General features: G+C 40.2%; 1 protein-coding gene across 1 annotated transcript; it reads left to right on the top strand.

The window, feature by feature from the left end:
• Window positions 1-2,288: 2,288 nt before the first annotated feature.
• On the top strand, window positions 2,289-14,306 carry zfta (zinc finger translocation associated). Its single transcript, XM_084712530.1, has 5 exons — window positions 2,289-2,844; window positions 5,326-5,841; window positions 9,827-10,186; window positions 12,389-12,844; window positions 13,329-14,306. Exons 1-5 carry the CDS (start codon window positions 2,715-2,717, stop codon window positions 13,817-13,819), a joined length of 1,953 nt encoding a protein of 650 aa, XP_084568656.1. The 5' UTR covers window positions 2,289-2,714; the 3' UTR covers window positions 13,820-14,306.
• The last annotated feature ends 4,547 nt before the right edge of the window (window positions 14,307-18,853 follow it).

Below are 18,853 nucleotides of genomic sequence, written 5' to 3'. Positions count from 1 at the left end.
TTAAAACATAATTTTACAGGTCAAGAAAGCCTCAGTTTGCCGTTGGTTTGTCGTGGTTTAGTGTAAAAAAGCTTAATGAACTACATATCATTTATCCAGGAACTACTGGTCCTTTTATTAGCCATGAAGAGAAAAAATGAGTGTGACCACATTCTGGTACACAAACAGACAGGCATTGTAGCTTCAGTGGCTAACGTTAGCTTTTGGAGGGAGAAAATCATGATGTCACTTACGCAACTTCTGGGTGTAGCCTTTCTAATTACGTTTCTTCACAGGCTGATACTTCAACAGTTTTACAACAAACTTCAACTGTCTTGACTTGAAAAATTATCTTTTAAGTTGACAAACAATGTATGTCTGATTTGTGGCACAATTCAAACGGGAGCAAAAAATTATTTGTCTCTCGCCACCGACTATGGGTCTTTTTTTTCTTATGTTAGGTCCCGTGGCAGTCGGGACGGGGTGTGATTTAGGCTCTCTGTATAAGCCAAATATCATTCTCTCCAAAGCAAGCAAACCCCTGTGCAAAAACATTTTATCATTTTATCTCACAGAACACGAGAGTTACTGTTCTACCACTGCCTCAATTGGTTAGTTTGTTTGTGTTATTGTGTGACTTTTGTGTTTTAAAAGGTTTATTCAGGTTCAGGCAGTGGTAGACCAGCAACTCCCATGTTCTGCAATTTACAATAACCAATTTTTCCATTGGAGTTTGGTTGCTTCAGACAGCATTATATCCAATGGCTCATATTACAGCAGTTTACCATCAGAAAAATGTAAAGCATGGTGAATGAAAATACTCTAAACATAGCATACACTTACAGACTGCAATTAAGTTTTTTAGGTGTCTAAAATATGTTTTGCTGCTAATCTTGTCCACAGCAGTACATTGCTTAGCTTTCTACACCAGTACGTTTACTGCTTCTCCAAAGTTGACTGCCATCTACAACAGACTATTGGTAAGTACCTTATAAAATGCCACTTGAAAAGATGCAAAATATCCCTTTAATGTCAGTTACACAGCAAATACCTATTAAAGTTTGCTAATATTAGTTAACATTAGCCACCATAAGCTACTGGTCATACCAGACCAAATAACCCCGTAGCAATATAGCATACACTTCAACTGATAATGATTTTTCTAGGTGGCTAAAATACATTTTACTAACTATGGATAAGTACCTCACACAACCTCACCCTGAAAAATCTGAATCTATTTCAAGAGGATGGGCTGTACAACAAAATAACAATATTTCAGTTTCAATATTATTTTAATTAAGAACTAATTAAATTAATTTTAAGTCCTTCAAGCTGGAACAATTATCAATCACTCTATATCAACACAAATACTGTCACCCAACAAAATAAAAATATTTGCATGTAATTAAATTACAACAAATAAGACTAGCTAAGAGATTGTAGCTAAGAAAGCTAGCAAGAGCAAGCTATTTTAATCCCAAAATTATTTTAAGTGAGACTGTATACTTTGAGCTACAACAGTTATTAATCCATCTGTACCAACACAAAAACTGTCAGCCAACAAAATAAGAATATTTAAATAGAATTACATGACAACTAACACTATCTAAGAGAATGTAGCTAAAAGAGCTAGTGATGAGATTAGCCAAAACATAGCTGACTAATCTAGTGAGTGACAGAAAATTGACTGCCAACAATTTAAATAATTGGTGAATATTTTTAGTCATTTTTAAGGTGAAAAGATGCCAACAATTTTCACTGTTCCAGCTTCTTAAGCATATATTTGCTGTTTTTTTTGTCAGCTGTGATATATAGCAGCTAAGTGAATATTTTTTTTATTTATTTTTTTTTTTTTGGGGGGGGGGGGGGGGTTGTCTATTAGCCAGACAAAACAAGCTATTTCAATACATCACTTGGGCTGTTGATCAAACAATAATTGATAAATTCAACAAATAATGGGCAATAATAAAGGTAACTGTGTACAATGACGCAAGCTATGACCTGATATAGACTCTCTATATAGCTTAAAAACAACACAAAATACGGGATTTTATTTTACAAAAATAGTATAGGAGCCCCAGTAATAAAAAAATTAAACATATTATGAGCTGGAGCTCCTGGGGGCCTGCTTTACAGTGGACCCACCTGTGTTTTAACCGCTGCTTTGCCGAACCATCCCCGCATGATTTTGAGCGAACAACAGCTTTAGTATTAGCAGCTTATCAGTATTAGCGCCTGCTGCTCCGTTTGCCCCCCGCCCCCCGGGGTGGGTGTGCATTGTCGACGCTGCTACTGTCTCTTTAAATTTACCCAGGAGCCCCTTAAGGAGCCCCAGGGGCCCCTAGTCCGGCTCCCCACCCTGAAGACAAGCAAGAGCCTTAAAATACATGAGTGGAGGCCTGTCTGAGGCGCTCGTACAGACCGGACGGAGCACCGGGCCGTGTTCGGTACATGACTGAGTGATTCTGGGAAAAGTTAACTTGGCTCCCGTGCGGGGCGCGTGGGGGGACATCGTAGAGCACGGGCTCCTGTGCGATGGGCTCGTGATAGAGCGCCTGGCAGATGCGTGTCGAGCTGAGCTGAGCTGAGCCGAGCTGAGCGGTGTGGACATGTTACTGTTAACATGTTGTTGTTAGAGTGACATGTCCCGCTCCGACGCTACGACACAGTGAGGACAGGCAGGAGGGACAGTGTTAAAGCAGCAGCAGCAGCAGCAGCAGCCGGGCCGGGCAGTGATGGAAGAGAAAGAGACGGCGGAGAGCCAGCCTCAGCCTGTGGACCTCCGGTGTGCCGAGCAGCCCGAGCTGCTCTCATTAATAATAAGCGGGGAGGAGGAAGCGACGCAAGACGAGAGTGACTTGGGAGGTAAAGAAAAAAACTCGTGTTATTATTGTTGGTGTTTGCCACCGCAATGTGTCTGTGCGTGGCTGTCAGAGCCACGGCCATTGTCAGGCAGCCAGTTAATCCGTGTCAGGGACAATGCCATGGAGCAGCATGGCCCCTCCGTCTCTGTGGCTCCTATAAACAAAGGCTCAACAGCACGCAGGCAGCCAGGCAGGAGGACTGACGCACTGCTGCCACCTAGTGGACAGCGGCGGTACAGGCCGCCTCACGCCTATCAATAAACAACCATAATGTGAGCTATTCTTGGTATAAATAAACCATATATATTCATGAACAGTGAGAATCATTTCACCTAGAACGTAAAAATACCCATTAAACATTACATATACAAGGTAAGTTTCATTCAGAGAGAGGCTGCTAAAAATGAATATATGAGCTCCAGCTGTCAGTCATCTTCAGCCAAACAATGACAGCTTAAAATATTACAATTTGAGTTTAAAATCCCTCTTTATATATATATTCTTATTATTTATTATATATCGTTTTTATACCACTTTAACTTATATAACCACATGATGTAATCCTGGTATTTTTAAATTCACATGTACATGTTGTATGCAATGTACATCCGTAAATACTACAAAATGGTAGACAACAGTGATAAATACTATTTAAAACAGTATAAAAGCTATACAACATTAATCAAAAGTAGTTATATCACAAATGGTAAACAGTATCAGAGCTGTAACAATGAGTCAATTATTAATTTATTGTTAAATTAATTGCCAGCTATTGTGATAATCAATTAATTGGTTTGAGGAAGTCTTTTAGAACAAACGTGTCAAATTTCTTTGATTCCACCTGTTTAAATATGAATATTTTCTAGTCTCTTTACTCCTCCCTGATAGTAAACTGAATATCTTTGGGTTGTGGACAAAAGAAGACATTTGAGGACTTTGGAAAATAGTGAACAGCATTTTCTTACATTTTATGGACCAAGCAACTAATCAATTAGCGGAGAAAATGATCAACAGGTTGATCAATAATGAAAATAACTGCTACAGGAAAGACTTGACAAGACTGTGAAAGGATTAATTGATCAATTAATCAGGAAAATAACTGACCGATGATTCAAGAATGGAAATAATCATTAGTTGCAGCCTTGAACAGTATAAAACAATCAAAACAGCTAATAATCAACAAAAGAGTGAATGTGTTTGTATAAACACTGGCTTTAAGAAACTCTATTAAAACATGTTGTTAAGAGAGAGATAAGGATGATAAGGACCTCATGGAATAGTCAGCAGAGCCGTGGCTGAGGACCTGAGGTTACAACCTGACATGTATGGTGTCACAAGATCTGAGATGCATTTAAGTGCAAGTCAAGAGCAAACCTAAAAGTTATAAATAATACATATACATCAATTTTAAAATGAATGAAGGGAGGTAGGATAAAATTGGAGTAATGTTTGTGAAGATGTATACATTTTAGAGTCATTCCAAACATATCTTTGGCATTCCTGCACTGCACTACACTATTGGCCCACACACATTGTTACTAATATACTTGATTAAAGTCTGTGCAAATGAAAAAGGAAGTTTTTTTCTAAACACATTATACATTTTAAAAAATATTTGCTGGAAACATGCAAAAAGCCTGAGAACTAGGTAGTGCAGAATTGTGGAGTTATACCGTTGTTCAGGATTTTTCAGGTGAACCTGAAACATGGCTCTGTGACGTGCTGGAGCCATGATCCCCCAACACTATATAAGCCCCACAAACAGACTCATGAACGACACTGCCTCTCCTTCGCCCTCTCTCTCCCTTACAGTCTGTTATGAATCTCCCTTCAGGGACTCTCTCAGTCCACATCAGCCCTGCAGTTCACTTCATTTCCAACAGCCTGACACAGAAGATAAAAAAGATACCATACTGTCACTGTCCTCTGGCTCTGGTGGCTCAATCATGTCTGGACATGTCCAATAATGAAGGAGCAGCCAAGTTTCAGATTGTCTTGAGATCATAGTGGTGTTTGACACTGAAACAGCAGTTGCGTTTCACAGCAGTTGTGTTTCACAGCAGAGACAATGAATTATTTTTTTTATTGTTTTTAATCATTCAAATTTTAACATGTTTCTATGGCGTGACAAACTCAGAACACATATTTATTGTTGCTTCACATGACCTGGATGAGCCAGATCCACTTTAGAGTTACAGTTTCTTAGTCATTGTCATTACAAATGTGAACAAACAAATTGGTTCAGATTGGCATTCTATATTGACCAATCCAATGTGAGACTGGAGTTTCACTTGTGGTGCTCGAAAAACTCAACAGCAAAACTGATGCTGGAAATCATGACTGGTTTATTCAATAAATCCACACACCTTTTTTTTGTATTTTTGATTTTGGGTGAACTGTCCCTTTAAGACTTTCAGCAGCAGTAAACATTGCTGAACATTGAGCACAGCAGGACTGATGTGTTGTCTCTTGCTCTTGTCAGATGAGGACGGTCTTGCTAACGGACATGGTGAGGAGGGATCAGAGGCCGGCATGGTCACACCTGTAAGGTCTCCAGGAACCAGCTACTGGAGCATCACAGAGGGCCCGGACCACCCACTCCTCCTCTCACCGGCCCCCGGGCCCTCCGGACGTAAACCCAGGGTCCAGAGGGCCTCACGCCCGGGCCTGAGCAGGATCCCTGGTCGCGACCACCGCCGCTACTACCACGAGTACTGGCGCAGTGAGTACCTGATGGACTTTGACCCCCAGCGGCACGGGATGATCTGCATGGTGTGCGGCAGCTCGCTGGCCACGCTGAAGCTCAGCACCATCAAGAGGCACATCCGACAGAAGCACCCCGACTCGCTGCTGTGGAGCGCCGCCGACAAAGAGGTCATCCGCTCGGGCTGGGAGAGCCACCTGAGTCTGGGGGGGGGTCAGAGGTCATTCAGCTCTGCTACTGGACCTTCACCTCAGGAGGAAGAGGAGCAGCTGGACTCAGAGCAACATGCTGCTGGTGGGTAGGAGTTTTCTAGAGCTCTCACTTGGTGGCAGTATGAGTTCATGTCTCAGCATGGTGCTGTGAGAGGAGGAGACAATGATGTCATGATTTAGTGTTGGTGTGTGGGGATTGGAGAAGGGAGGACTGTGCCTGGACACGACTCCTCTCAGATAGTTGATGGTATAGAATTAAAATGAGACAGACAATATTTTGACAGCAATAACACATCTTTTGACCACCCTAGTTTATAAAGCAAATACCATACCCTTTGAGATTACAAAAAAAGGCCAAAGATAAGTTATCATTATTTTGCTGCATTCATGTGTTTTCAGGGAAATCTGACACCTGAGCTCTCCATCTGGCTGTAAAGCAACACTGCTTTGACAGGCTCTTTGTTCCAAGAGACAAATGAAAAACAAAAGTAAATAATTAGGCAGGCAGCAGTTTTGAGTGCACTGAGTGTCCTATTAAGTAAAGGTAGAGTTCACCAAAAAATTAAGGCCTTGCCACTGGTGACGTCTGTGTACACTGTGTACTTTTCAGGATGGCTACAGGTCCTTAAAAAGTATTAAAATATCTTAGATTCACATTTACTAATCAAAGGCCTTTAAAAAGTCTTAAAATGTCTTAAATTCGGCCACACCTGTGGCTGAGTTGGTTGAGCATGCGTCCCACGTACTGAGGCTGTCAGTCCTCTGCAGCGACTGCTGGTTCGACTCCCACCTGTGTCCCTTTGCTTTGTGTCATCTCATCTCTCTCTATCCCCTGTCCTGTCTGCTCTTCAGCTGTCCTGTCAAATAAAGGCGAAAAAACCTCAAAAATGCCTCAAATTCATGTTTACTAAAAAAGGCCTCAAAAAGTCTTAAAATGCTTGAAATTCACATGAACTAAAAAGACCTTAAAGAATATTGAAATGTCTTTAATTCATATTTGATAATATAAGGCCTTCAAATTGCCTTTAAATGTCTTAAATTCTGTCTGGGAAGATGGTGAATATTTTTTTACTGAACGCTGTAAACATGGTCTAAAATCCACTCCAAGCACAAAATGCCTGTATATTTAGTCTTTGGTGAAATTTACAAGAGTTGGATTTGAAAGCCTCTGTTATTCTATAGTCTTTTAGGTTTTTTCTTTTCATGTTCAAGTTCACCTGCAAGTACTCCATCTCTGTGGGTTTACTCTCTTACTCTCTTATCCAAAGCAATAGACATCTGTGAGCTGATGCAACATAGACAAGGATCTAATCAGAAAAGAACATGAGTAAGCATCCTAAACCAAAGTTCAAGTCTGATAGGATGTACGTGCCTACAGGCAGTGCAAGAGGCAATGTATAGGGTGTATTGGATTTTTTTTTCTTTTATATTTTTTGTAGTCAATAAATTGCAGAGGTGTTTCCGGAAGAGCTGGGTCTTTAGTCTTTTCTTACAGACTGAGAGGAACTCTGCAGATCGAACAGAGTTAGATAACCACCACCGGGGAACTACAAAAAGGAAGAGTCTAGCTAGCAGGCTCGGACTCTGTTGTGGTGGTTGCGTCAAGTGCCTTTCATTGGCAGAGCACCTGTATGGGGGAGTTTAAGTAGGTGGGGAGGAGTTTTAGTTACAGCAGGGTAATATGTGCTGTTTTGGGCTGGTTGACAACCAGACATGCCTCCACATTCTTGATCATCAATATAGGTTTGAACGTACATGCAGGAAGGCCTGCCATTCAGGAGTTGCAGCATCAGTGCATAATATATGCATTCAGTAGAGAATGGCTTTATTTTGACCCTATTTATGCTAAGCTAACATAACCATGTCCAGGCTTCAGCTCTGTACATAACACAAAAACATGAGATTGATATTCTCACACTCTCTGAAAAGAATCAAATAAACGTAGTTACCTGGAAGTAGCAAAACATTTGTTTTTTTCCACAATCCTGGAATAACTCAGCCCCCTTTCACACACACACATCATTAGCCCAGGGTTGAGCTAAGCCCTGGGCTATACGATTCTACAAGCTCTGGGTTAAATGTCTGTTGGTACAGCAACTGATGTGAACATTTTAAAATGTTACGTGACTACTCCTTTGGTCTTTTAACTCCCGTTTCACACTGGCAGCTTTTAGCCCAGGTTTTAGTCGATTTTCAGGCTTTCTTAGCCTTGGGCTAACAGCTGTCTTTGCCTGGGGCCAAGTGCAATATGAAAAGCCCTTACTTCCCATACAGTTGCCCAGGAAGCTGGATGCAATCCACATTTCTGCTAATTATTTCATGCTGTTCCACTGATTGACAGGGTTTGATACTGTTCACATTTGAACTGATACTGGTACCTGAAATTCAGTACCAGTACTCAGTGGTATTTTTTCCATTCTTTTACTTGCTCTGTAATAGCAAAAATGTAATTTCAGGTGTAAAAAAATAAGACAAAACTTGTCAATATCAACAGTGAAAAAACAGTGAAAAAAAAGGTCTTTACAGCAAACTTAACTGTACACATCTTACAGTTACTTCAATTTTAGCTTTCAAGACCAGCAGAAAATAGTGGTTGTGGTGTTATTCACACTGAGTGAGTTAGCTAATGTTAGAGTAAGCAAACTCTAGCTAGCTAATCTACATCAGTTGTTAGCTACATAAAGACATCTGATAGCTAATGTAAAAATATGTAAGACACATGTAAAAAAAACATTACATAAAAACCATAAAAGCATGCAGTTTGCCCAGGAAGGACTGATGAAGTATGCTTTATTCTTCTTCTGTTTTTAGCAAAATGCTAGCTAACTAGTAAGCTAACAAGTCCCCCAGCAACACCTTTTAACCTTTTCTTTTCAAAATAAATGAACCCAGAACATATAGACATATATTCATAGAAGCCAAATTAGCCTTTGGATCATACAGCAACATCTGCACCATTTTTCTTAGATCAAGACTGATCTGTGAGCACTATAATGTTTATTTCTCAACCAGTTTCAATTAATGTAGTTATATTCATAGGTTCATGATCTACATCGAGTTAGAAAAAAGTTTGTTTCTTTTTTCCTGACTTACACTAAGTAGATTGTAACCCCTTGAATATAACACCACTCATTGAGATCGGTTGAGAAATCAACATTGTAGTCAAGAAGAAGAACACCTCCTCCATTTGCATGTTTTTGATCACAGGTCAATCTTGACCTAGGAAAAATAGTGGTGATGTTGACGTAATACAAGCCGAAGTGGTTTATACAGTGTCTGTGTATATATGACTATGCTAGAACATGGTTAAGTACTGAAAACAGGAAAGGAAAAAATTGACAACATTTCATAGGAACTCAAGCATGTACCTGTCATCATCTTACACAGAACTGACACCTGAATAGTTGTGAAGAATTGAGAAGGGGGAAAGTAAATGAAGAGGAATCCCAGAGACTCAGTGGTGAGCAGTGTGAGCAGAAACAAGGCCGTGGGTTGGATTTCTGACAACAAAGGATGAAAAAACAAACGTGTTCCTTTCTCTGTGTTTTGCATGTTCTCTGTGGATTTGCATGGGCCTCCTCCAGGCTCTGTTGCTTCTCTCTCACCGCTCTTGAGTTTACCATTGAATAAGGCATTAGCTTCAGTCTGACAACATCCTAAACAGTTAAGATGGATCTCCCCTCTGGAATTAATAAAGTATCACACACAGTTAATCTTTCTTCCTTTTTTATTGCCATTGAAATGTAACCAAAACATTCAGTCATAATTCAGCTGCTTTGTACAAAGTGCACTGCTATGAATACAAACATCATTCCACATTAAGTTAAATATATAAATAAATCAGAGAGCGATAAGGACAAAATAAGTACATAACTCAACAAATTATGATAAAAATTTAGTCTAAATATAGCTAGAATGATTTTGTTGGTACCAATGGATTCCTTAGGTCTGCTGCAGCCTGTATAAGTAGAATTTGAAATTCACTTTGGCCTCCTCAGTGGTAGTATCAAAAAAGACACAACAGAGCTCTTATCATTTCATTTTGTTTTATCTTTTTCAAAACACAGCAGAACCTCCGTACCCTGTGACACCCCAGGAGCAGCAGCAACCTCTCAGCCTGTCCCCCCACTCTGAGGAGGGTGAAGCCCCCCAGCCCGAGGAGGAGGAGGAGCAGGACCTCCCTGGGCCTTCAGCCCGCACCCTGGAGCGCTACCTGAACGACTCGCTGCACGCCTGGTTCCGCCAGGAGTTCCTGATGGAGTACGAGGCGGAGGCCGGCCGGCTGCTGTGCATGGTGTGTGGAGGAGAGCTGCCCTCGCTTCACCTGGACCACATCAAGAGCCATGTGCTGGACACCCACCCCAACTCCTTGGTTTACAGCTCGGAGGAGAAGCACTGCATCCTGCAGGCCTGGGCTCAGACTCACGGTGAGAACAGACAGAAAAAACAGCGTGTGATTGGTATGAAGGAATGCAATGAATAGATCTGATCCAAAATGGCTTTTAGTGTGTGACTGTGGTGGATCTGTGGGACTAGATAATGTATAGTTAGATTAATTCATCTTATCATATAGTCGCTCAGTTTGGCATCTGAAATGTGCTGACGTCACTAGTACAAATCCACCCTCCACCACTCACCAACCCTTTTTATCACTGCTTATCTGGATCAGTGTTGCCATGGTAACAGGGTGAGCCGAGCAGCCTGGACGTCCCGTCACCCTCTTGAATCTTCCAACACCGCCTCTAGTCCACAGTCCATGTCTGCTCCTCAGAGTGCTCCATCAGCATCCAACAGTATCACTACTAATGATTATTGGTGTGAATGCTGGAAGCGTTCGCATGTTCTTCTACGCATGAAAGTCTTTTATTATGCCCCCTTTTTTCTCATTTAACTAGTATCATGTGTTTTAATGTAGAAAAATTGATTCAGACATCAAAATATTAAGCTATTGTTGCCATTACTTTTTTCATTCATAACATTCATATTCAGCGTTTTCTGGGGAATTTTCCTCATTAAAATGAATAGACTTAATGCTGAAAATTTCCACACTTTAACAGTTTTGTTTTACTAAATCTGCTCATTAATACTTTCAGCTAGAAACTAACCAAACATGGAAATGTCCATCATGTTTCATACATTTTGGGTATTATACAACTTTCAGATCCCATCAAAACTTTTCAAAATATTCAACTTTCTTTGAAGCTTCGTCACAATGGAAGCCAATTAGAAAATCTCACTCATCTTCAACCTATTCCAAACATTCATACATTCACATAGAAACTGCATTCAAATTTTCAAATAGTCATGGCACATGGGACTTTCAACTTTTTGGTATCATTCCTACTTTTTATACATTTGCAGTTCAAAATTCATCCCATTTCAGATTTTGTGTGCATGGGATGGAAGTAAGAAGTACTAAGTTCCACAGTTTTCACTCCACATACATATTTTTTACATCAAATGTGGGTAAATTTGTGGTGGTTGCAGACATGTGACTGCAGAAACAAACTGACCTATACTTTTGGCTTCATGAGCCACCAAGCAACAGGAGTGCTAATCAACTGCTGCACTAGCTCTTAGATTAACTGAGAGACAAATTTCAGGATGGACAAAAACAGCCACTTTTCCCAACCGCTTTAGTTCTCACATTTCTGACATGAAACACACACATTTCACACAGTTTGCTCAGCAGGACTCTCTCTTTCTTATGATTCCACTATTGAGGCGTTAGGAGTTACTGTTTTTAATGTAGAAGCAGGACTATAAGAAGTGCACCTCTGCTAAAATCTCAACAGATGTACTCTGAAGCTAGTCAAGGAGTCAAGCAGCATCACCATGGCAACCTTTTTATTTTACATTACAGCTGAGCACTCATTTTCACCTTTTCAAACTATTGTCAGGCCTAATCTACTTATTAAAACTTTAAGCCAGAAGCTCAATTTAAACCATGCAGTGATCCATATCTTTCATACATTATAAGATTTATTCCACTCTTCAGTCCCATTCATAATAATTAGAGTCTCTTTCAACTATTCATGCTCCCTCTGCTGCCATTGTAGACAAAGTTATGTTTACATTTACAGTTTCCTCACTTTCCTGTGTATCCTAAAAGCCTAACAGATGTTTTGTAGCATTTCCTTTGTTATTAAACATCTGGGAAGTGTGTACTCTTCTTCTTCTCTGCCTTTGCATGCACAATGCTATATCTTTTAACACTTTATAGCCACCTACTCTCAATCAATAGGGCCCAAACTCAGTACTTTCAAGGGTACCAACTGAATTAGAGTACCGATTCCATATAAATTAAAGCCAGCAATTCAATTTAGCATCAGCATTTCAGCAAACTGTAAAATATTCCACATCTTATATACATTATTGATATTATTCAACTTTTAAAGCCAGCACTGCAGTAAAGCATCAGCTTTTCAGCAGCCAGCATTCACACCACAGTTTCTTCAGCAATTGCCTTCTTTAGTTTGGTTTTATCATTCAACTGCAGTTCCCAAGAATTCCCTGGGACAGTGCCAAAACTTCATGGGACTAGTAGTTGTTAAATGCCAAGGAATCATCGTTGTATATCTTTTAATCTTGATATGTTGTGTGTTGTATGATTCTCTGTCTAATAACAGAAGAGCCAGAAAACTCAATCAAATCAGAGCCCAACACCAAAGACGGCGGGGTGGACCTCTTTGCTCAGGATGTGGAGGCCATCCAGCTCAACACTGACTTGTACCCAGACGGTGATGGCACTTTAACTCAGGACACTTGTCTTATCGGTGAGGACGGAGGCGTCGGAGCTCCACAACAAGGACCCCAGCCCCTCCGCCAGCCCAGGAAGAGGCGGCTGCGCGGGGGCGACCCGTGGCGGCTGCGCCTCGACTACCTGGTGGCCTACGGGCCTCAGGGCCGGGGCACGTTCTGCATGGTGTGTTCTCAGGTCCTGCACGAATCCAAGGTCAGCAGCTTCCGCCGCCACATCCAGGAATGTCACCCCGAGACCACGACCCTGAGCCGACAAGAAAGGGAAGCTATGGCTGCTGCCTGGACCAAAGATTATTCTAGTGAAGGCACACACATTCAAGATGGTGAGATGCTTTTAGACACTATTACTGATGACTGCAAACCTGTCCACTCTCACAGTGCTATTTATTATCATTATTTGAAGTGAGGTTGTATGAAGTACTTATCTATAGTCTGTATATTAACTATAGTACCTACAGCTGAACAAACGTGCATTATGTTGAATTCACCATGTGAGAAATTATAGTACAAGTACTGTCGTTCCACCCTTTTTATTCCTTTGTGTAGGCCATGCACATCAACCGAGCTATTTATGAATGCACATTTTTTTATTTGGCCGTGTATTTGAGAATGTTCTGCCCATAAAAATGTCACAATTCCAATTTTAGCCAGTGTCCATTATCTGACAGAATAATTTAATTTGAGCAAATAGGATGAATCCATTATGTGTAATGTGAATAATACGTGAATATGTATTCCTTTTTGAAGTCTTTTTGATTTTGGGGTGAACTGTCCCTTTAATTTGTGCTTGACTTGTTGTTTTGTCAGAGATGAACCTGAGCGGAGCTGATGTCCTGAACACCACAGAGGAGACAAACGAGGACACCTCCCCTGATGTCCAAACACCCAGCAAACTGGTGAAGAAGGAGGACGGCGTGAGCGGAGGTAAGAGCAAAGCGAGGGACGGCGGCGCCACGGCCACGCCCTCCCGTCACGGCCATTACCCCGGCAAGGACCAGAGGAGGAATTACCAGGTGCGCTGGAGGATGGAGTACCTGATGGACTACGACTGCCGCAGACACGGCCTCATCTGCATGGTGTGCGGAGCCACTCTGGCCACGCTGAAGGTCAGCACCATCAAGAGGCACATCCAGCAGGTGCACCCCCACTCTCTGTACTACAGCGCCGAGGAGAAGCAGCAGGCCCTGCTCAGCTACAACCAGACCGCCCTGCACTTCATCCACTCCGACGACTGCTTCTACTCCAAGGACCACGGATACACCGAGCTGGCTCCCGCTCCAGCACACTTTGGCACTTAGAAAGGGCTTCCGTCCGTTGCTCCTCACATGGCCCCTGTCCAGAAACAGCCCCCTCCCCCGCCTTCTGTCTTAAAGGGAAAATCACGTATTTATCAAACAGGTTCTTACTCTCTTAATCCTTAGTCCTTTGTCCCCTCTGACTTTTTTCTTGCCAAATTTCCCAAATCTCTACAAAGCAGGTGCTGAGTCAAATGTTCACATGACCGGTCGTCATAGTGGACAAAAACTGAGACCCAGGTTTATAAATACTGGAATTTCCCCTTTAAATCTGGATCTGAGAGCACTGCTGTGGCTCTAACGGCAGGTAAATGTCACCACCTAAAAATGTCACGGCCTAAAAAAAAAGAAAAATCAAAGTCCAGCCACTCTTCTGCGCAGGATGTGTGTTACTGAGGAGCTCATGAGATTCAGGAAATGACCACAGTGAGAGCAGATCATGCATAAGAAATCTGTGTTCTGATCAGATTTACTTACATTTTTATTAGGGACACAGAATAAAAGAGACCCTTGGTTGGATCCTAGATAAAACCCAAGGAATATTTGGTTCCAAAAAAAATCATCCGAAGAGGCCTTTTGGAGGAAAGTTGTCCAAGGACTTTTGAAATCTTTGAAGAAATCTTTCATCAATGGTCCTTTGTACCATAATATAAAAAGTTTCTTGGTAGAACCCTCTGGGTCAGTTCTGGATAAAACCCTTGAACCATAAACCACCTGAACCATGTGTTAATGTCTCTATGACATGACACAATGCTTCCAACTCATCAAAGCTAAAACTCAGCACCTGTCTTTTTTTGTTCATTTCAGCAAGCTAGCTAGCCAGTGACAAGTGAAACTACCCAAAATGTTTTGAGTCGGCTTCACAGAGAGAACAATGAATAAAAACTAGCCCTGAAATTAGTCACTACTACGTCACCAAGCTTTCAGCAAAGACACAAATGAATCTGGCTTTCACACTTTCTGTTCTGACGAGCCACTTTTACTGAAATGCGGATTAAGACTTTAAAACTCCTCCATGAGTGTCTGGACTTTAGTTTTTTCTAAATGGCAGATTTGTAGCCATGGTATGTGGTATGTAGCTTTCAGGTCCAGGAGGGGCTCGGGGCTTGTTTCTGTTCGGGGCCAGAGTCTTACGCTCTCAGGAAGTTAGAAACAGAGTCTTCGGCGAGGCCGAGGTCAATGAAGCCGCATTTTTCACTGCGTGGTACGACTCAGCTCGACTCTACTCACTATTTGTACCAGGTTCTTTGTTTCTACTGCAGATAGTCTCCCCTCAATGTAGGCGGAGCTGATTGCCATAGCAACCCTATCCCAGCAGTTGTGAAACAACGTACGTGAGCTTTACACTGGTGTTGAGAAGCTGCAGCCTTTATTCACCGACAAACTCCAACCTACACTGTACATTTACTGCCACACTGACAACTTCATGCTACGCTACACTGACCAATCAGTGGTCTGCAATGTTTTCACGTCACTTTGTAGTATTGGCGCAGCTCGCTTGGAACCTTGACGAGGTGATACCAAAAAATACCAGGTTCTAGCCATGATGGAAAAGCTAAAACAAGCGAGTGGAGTCGTGGCGCGCAGTGGAAATGCGACTGTTTTACGATAATGTGTCTGAAGACAACACAGCACTTTGTCCCCAAAAATGTACTAAACCCCAGCTTTCCTTCTGTACAGCCAATTGAATGAGACTGTGTTTGATGTTATTGCTGAAGACAATGAATGCCAGCGTGCAGTCAGTGAGTCTATTTAATTCTTGTTTACAGCGGAGGAGAGAAGGACACGCTCCTCTCTCTCATCCATGATAATGAGATATGTTATCTCTCCGTCAGTCTGCATTGTTGCTACACCGGCCTGCATCTGTTTCATCTTCCACAACTCATTTTAGCTAAAACTGCACAAAAAAGAATATGTAAATATATGAAAAAATAGAATTATTTTTCCTTTATACAAGCACTTTTATGCACCCTGGTTTCTACAAAAACGTGTTTGTAATTATGTCCAGTTTTTCTACTTCATAGAAGATTTCAACAGTGACTGCTGGAGAATGGCTTGTTGGACTTGTGCTTTGAAGAATCTGCTCCGGCTTTGGTACCGTTTCATTTTTCCATTCACTGTACAAAGTGTATGCAACAAAAGAACCTGAAGAGTAACTCAGAGCTGTCTGAGAAAAGAAAAGTCGGCCATAAAATGTCACTTCTTCACCTGGAAAATGTAACTCAGGGATTCTGTTTTCATCAACAACCATTTCATCAGTGATCTTTTAGGAACACTTAGGCTGTTGAAGATACTGGGTACATGTGTCAGCTTCGGGTTGTGAAGGTGATGCTGTAAATACAACAGAGTATCACGGCCACTGTTAGAAGAAACGAAAAACTGAGACTAAAGTCAAAGTATTTTGACAGAAGACTGAACTTTTAAGTTTTGAGGAAAAAGCCATAAGTTACATTTTGATTTCAATGAAGTTGTAATTTTGAAAAAAAGGCATTGGGAGGAAAAGTCATTCTATTTTAAGAAAAAAATCACACTAGAATAAAATTATTTTGAGGAAAAAAATCATAATACGAAAAACATAAGAGAAAAAAGTGGTTAAGTTCAGATTGAGTCATAATTTTCAGGGAAAAAAAATCTATTTTGTAGAAGAAAAGCTGTAATGTTCAAATAAAGACGTAATTTTGAGTGAAAAAAGTCAAAAGTCGTTATTTTGAGAAAATTAATAACGTTCAAATTAAGTTGTTATTTTGTGGAAAAAGTTATAAAGTTTGAATGAAAAGAACGAGAAAAGTCAAAAGTCAAAAAGTTGTTACGTTGAGAAAAAAGTCATAATATTCAAATAAAGTAATAATTTTGAGTTAAAAAAAAATCTCATACATGAAAAGTTGTTATTTTGAGAAAAAGTAATGTTCAAATAAGTCACAATGTTGAGAAAAAATCTTGTTTGAATAAAGTCAGAATTTTGAGTAAAAAAAACGAATACGAGAAAAGTCAATTGTCATTTTCAGAAAAAGTTGTAATTTTGAGTAAAAAACCCTCAGTGCTAGAAAAGTCCTTATTTTGAGATTCATACTACAAGAAAAGTCAAAAGTCGTTATTAGAAAAAAGTCATAATGTTCAAATAAAATAAAAATTTTAAGTTAAAAAACCTCATAATACAAGAAAAAAGTTGTAATGTTCAAATTATGTCTCAATGTTCGAATTAAAATTTTGAATAAAAATGACTTGAAGTTGTTATTTTGAGTAAAAAAAAAAAGTAGTCTGAGAAAAGTTATTTGAAGAAAATTTTTCTTTGTAATTCCAAGGAAATCAAGTCATAACATTGCATGATAAAATCTTGAATGTTTGGAAAATTTGCACAAAAACAGTTGCAGTTGTACAAGAACAAAGAAGTATTACTTTGAGAATGAAGTTGTAATATTTCAAAATAAAGTTTTAATTTTAGGAAATATGTTTTGGACCACACATACTCTGATTTTACCCACAAAATCTCTTCTTTGTTTCTAACAGTGTTCCTGTTACTCTGTTGTACACTGACAGAATTTGCTCAGTTGAAGTTTGAAGTTTGAAAACTAATATTCTAGTGAAGGACAGATCTGTCTGAGCAGAGACTCCCTGCTAGTCACAGTGTCCTCCTCGACTTTCATTGGTCCACCTTGGCTCAGAAGAGACCCCCTCATCACTCTAGAAGAGTTCAGACATAGCACTTAATTATTTAAAATGAAGTAAGTTACAGTGAAATGAATGATAAAAGATTTGTTGAAATGAGAAATGATGCATTTGCTTGTGTGTGTGTGCGTGTGTGTGTGTATGTGTGTTTATACTGTGTATATGTATGATGGTGTGAGGAGAGATCTGTTTCTTCTCCTCATTTTTCTTCACTCTCACCTCGTCCGCTCACCTTTCATCTGTACATGGCCAACATGTGACATATGCATTCTCTCCTCGACGATCTTTGAATAAATACTCAACACCGTGAGGCTGCCTGCTGCTCTCAACACTTATTCTGTCTTTACTGATCTGGTCAATCAAGGGAAATATTAATGCTACATGAAGATAAGACTCTAATCTTAATTCTGGCTTCTCATATACTGAAGCTGGAATGTTGAAGTGTCTGGAGGCTTCAGCTCAAATCATTGTCAGACACAGGTGACTCCTGTATCAAAGGCATCAACAGGAAAAAAGTTGACAATTATTGAAAAATAATTAAATGTATTGGTGTAATTATCATAGGAAAGAGGATTAAAGCCATGTGAAAAATGTAGAATTATGACTTTATTCTCACAATTCTGACTTTAAAGTCAGAAGTGAAATACATTTTCACATGCAAGTTGAGAACAAAGTCAGAATTATGAGTTTTAAGTCAGAATTGTGGGTTTTAAAAGTCAGAATTCAGTCAATAAAAAACTCACGTGGCCTCCATTCTCTCCTGTATCATTACAATCTGTTTTATAATAATGAATAAATTATGTATACAAGATAAAGTAGGTTATACAATAACATAAAGCAGTGCACTGACACATCAGAGCCAATTAAAATGTAGTTTGTGACATGAAGCAAAGAAAATTCTATGATTGAAGGACTGTGATTGTTATCCAATTACTAGAACCAGGAAACTTGGTATTTATGTTTTCAGCGAGATTTCAACACTAAACTGGATGAATTTTTGCAGCATATTCATAATTTCTAACTCTTCTAACTCATGAGCCTCTCGTCCATGAGTAGATGCACAATTCCTTCAGTGTGGTATTTTGCAAATATGTTTTTAATACAAAAGAACTCCAAAACTCTGCAAATCACACCAAAACTATCTAGATAAATAGCACAACAGGTGAGAGGAAGAATATGTAGTTTTGATTTTGGGGTTCAGTCAGATCACCAAAAAATGAAGTGAAGCCAACTGTCCTCCTCGTCCTGAACCCTCCTCCACCATCCTGACCTGTGTGTTCATGTGTAACGCGGCGGCTGACTTCGTAACACTTGATTCAGCGTGTACAACTCCATGTCTTTGATTCTGTTATGTAACAGCACACAGGCTTT

The sequence above is a fragment of the Lutjanus erythropterus genome, chromosome 23, assembly GCF_056507025.1.
Source record: "Lutjanus erythropterus isolate fLutEry1 chromosome 23, fLutEry1.hap2, whole genome shotgun sequence".
NCBI lineage: Eukaryota > Metazoa > Chordata > Actinopteri > Lutjaniformes > Lutjanidae > Lutjanus > Lutjanus erythropterus.
Note: the sequence above shows the minus strand (reverse complement) of the source record. Positions and strands in the feature narration are given on the sequence as shown.

Bases quoted from the DNA above. Each gene is read 5' to 3' on its own strand.
- zfta (XM_084712530.1), top strand. From the start codon at position 2,715: ATGGAAGAGAAAGAGACGGCGGAGAGCCAGCCTCAGCCTGTGGACCTC. The intron at 5,842-9,826 runs GTGGGTAGGAGT...TTCAAAACACAG, and splicing joins CTCAGAGCAACATGCTGCTG to CAGAACCTCCGTACCCTGTG. The intron at 10,187-12,388 runs GTGAGAACAGAC...GTCTAATAACAG, and splicing joins GGCCTGGGCTCAGACTCACG to AAGAGCCAGAAAACTCAATC.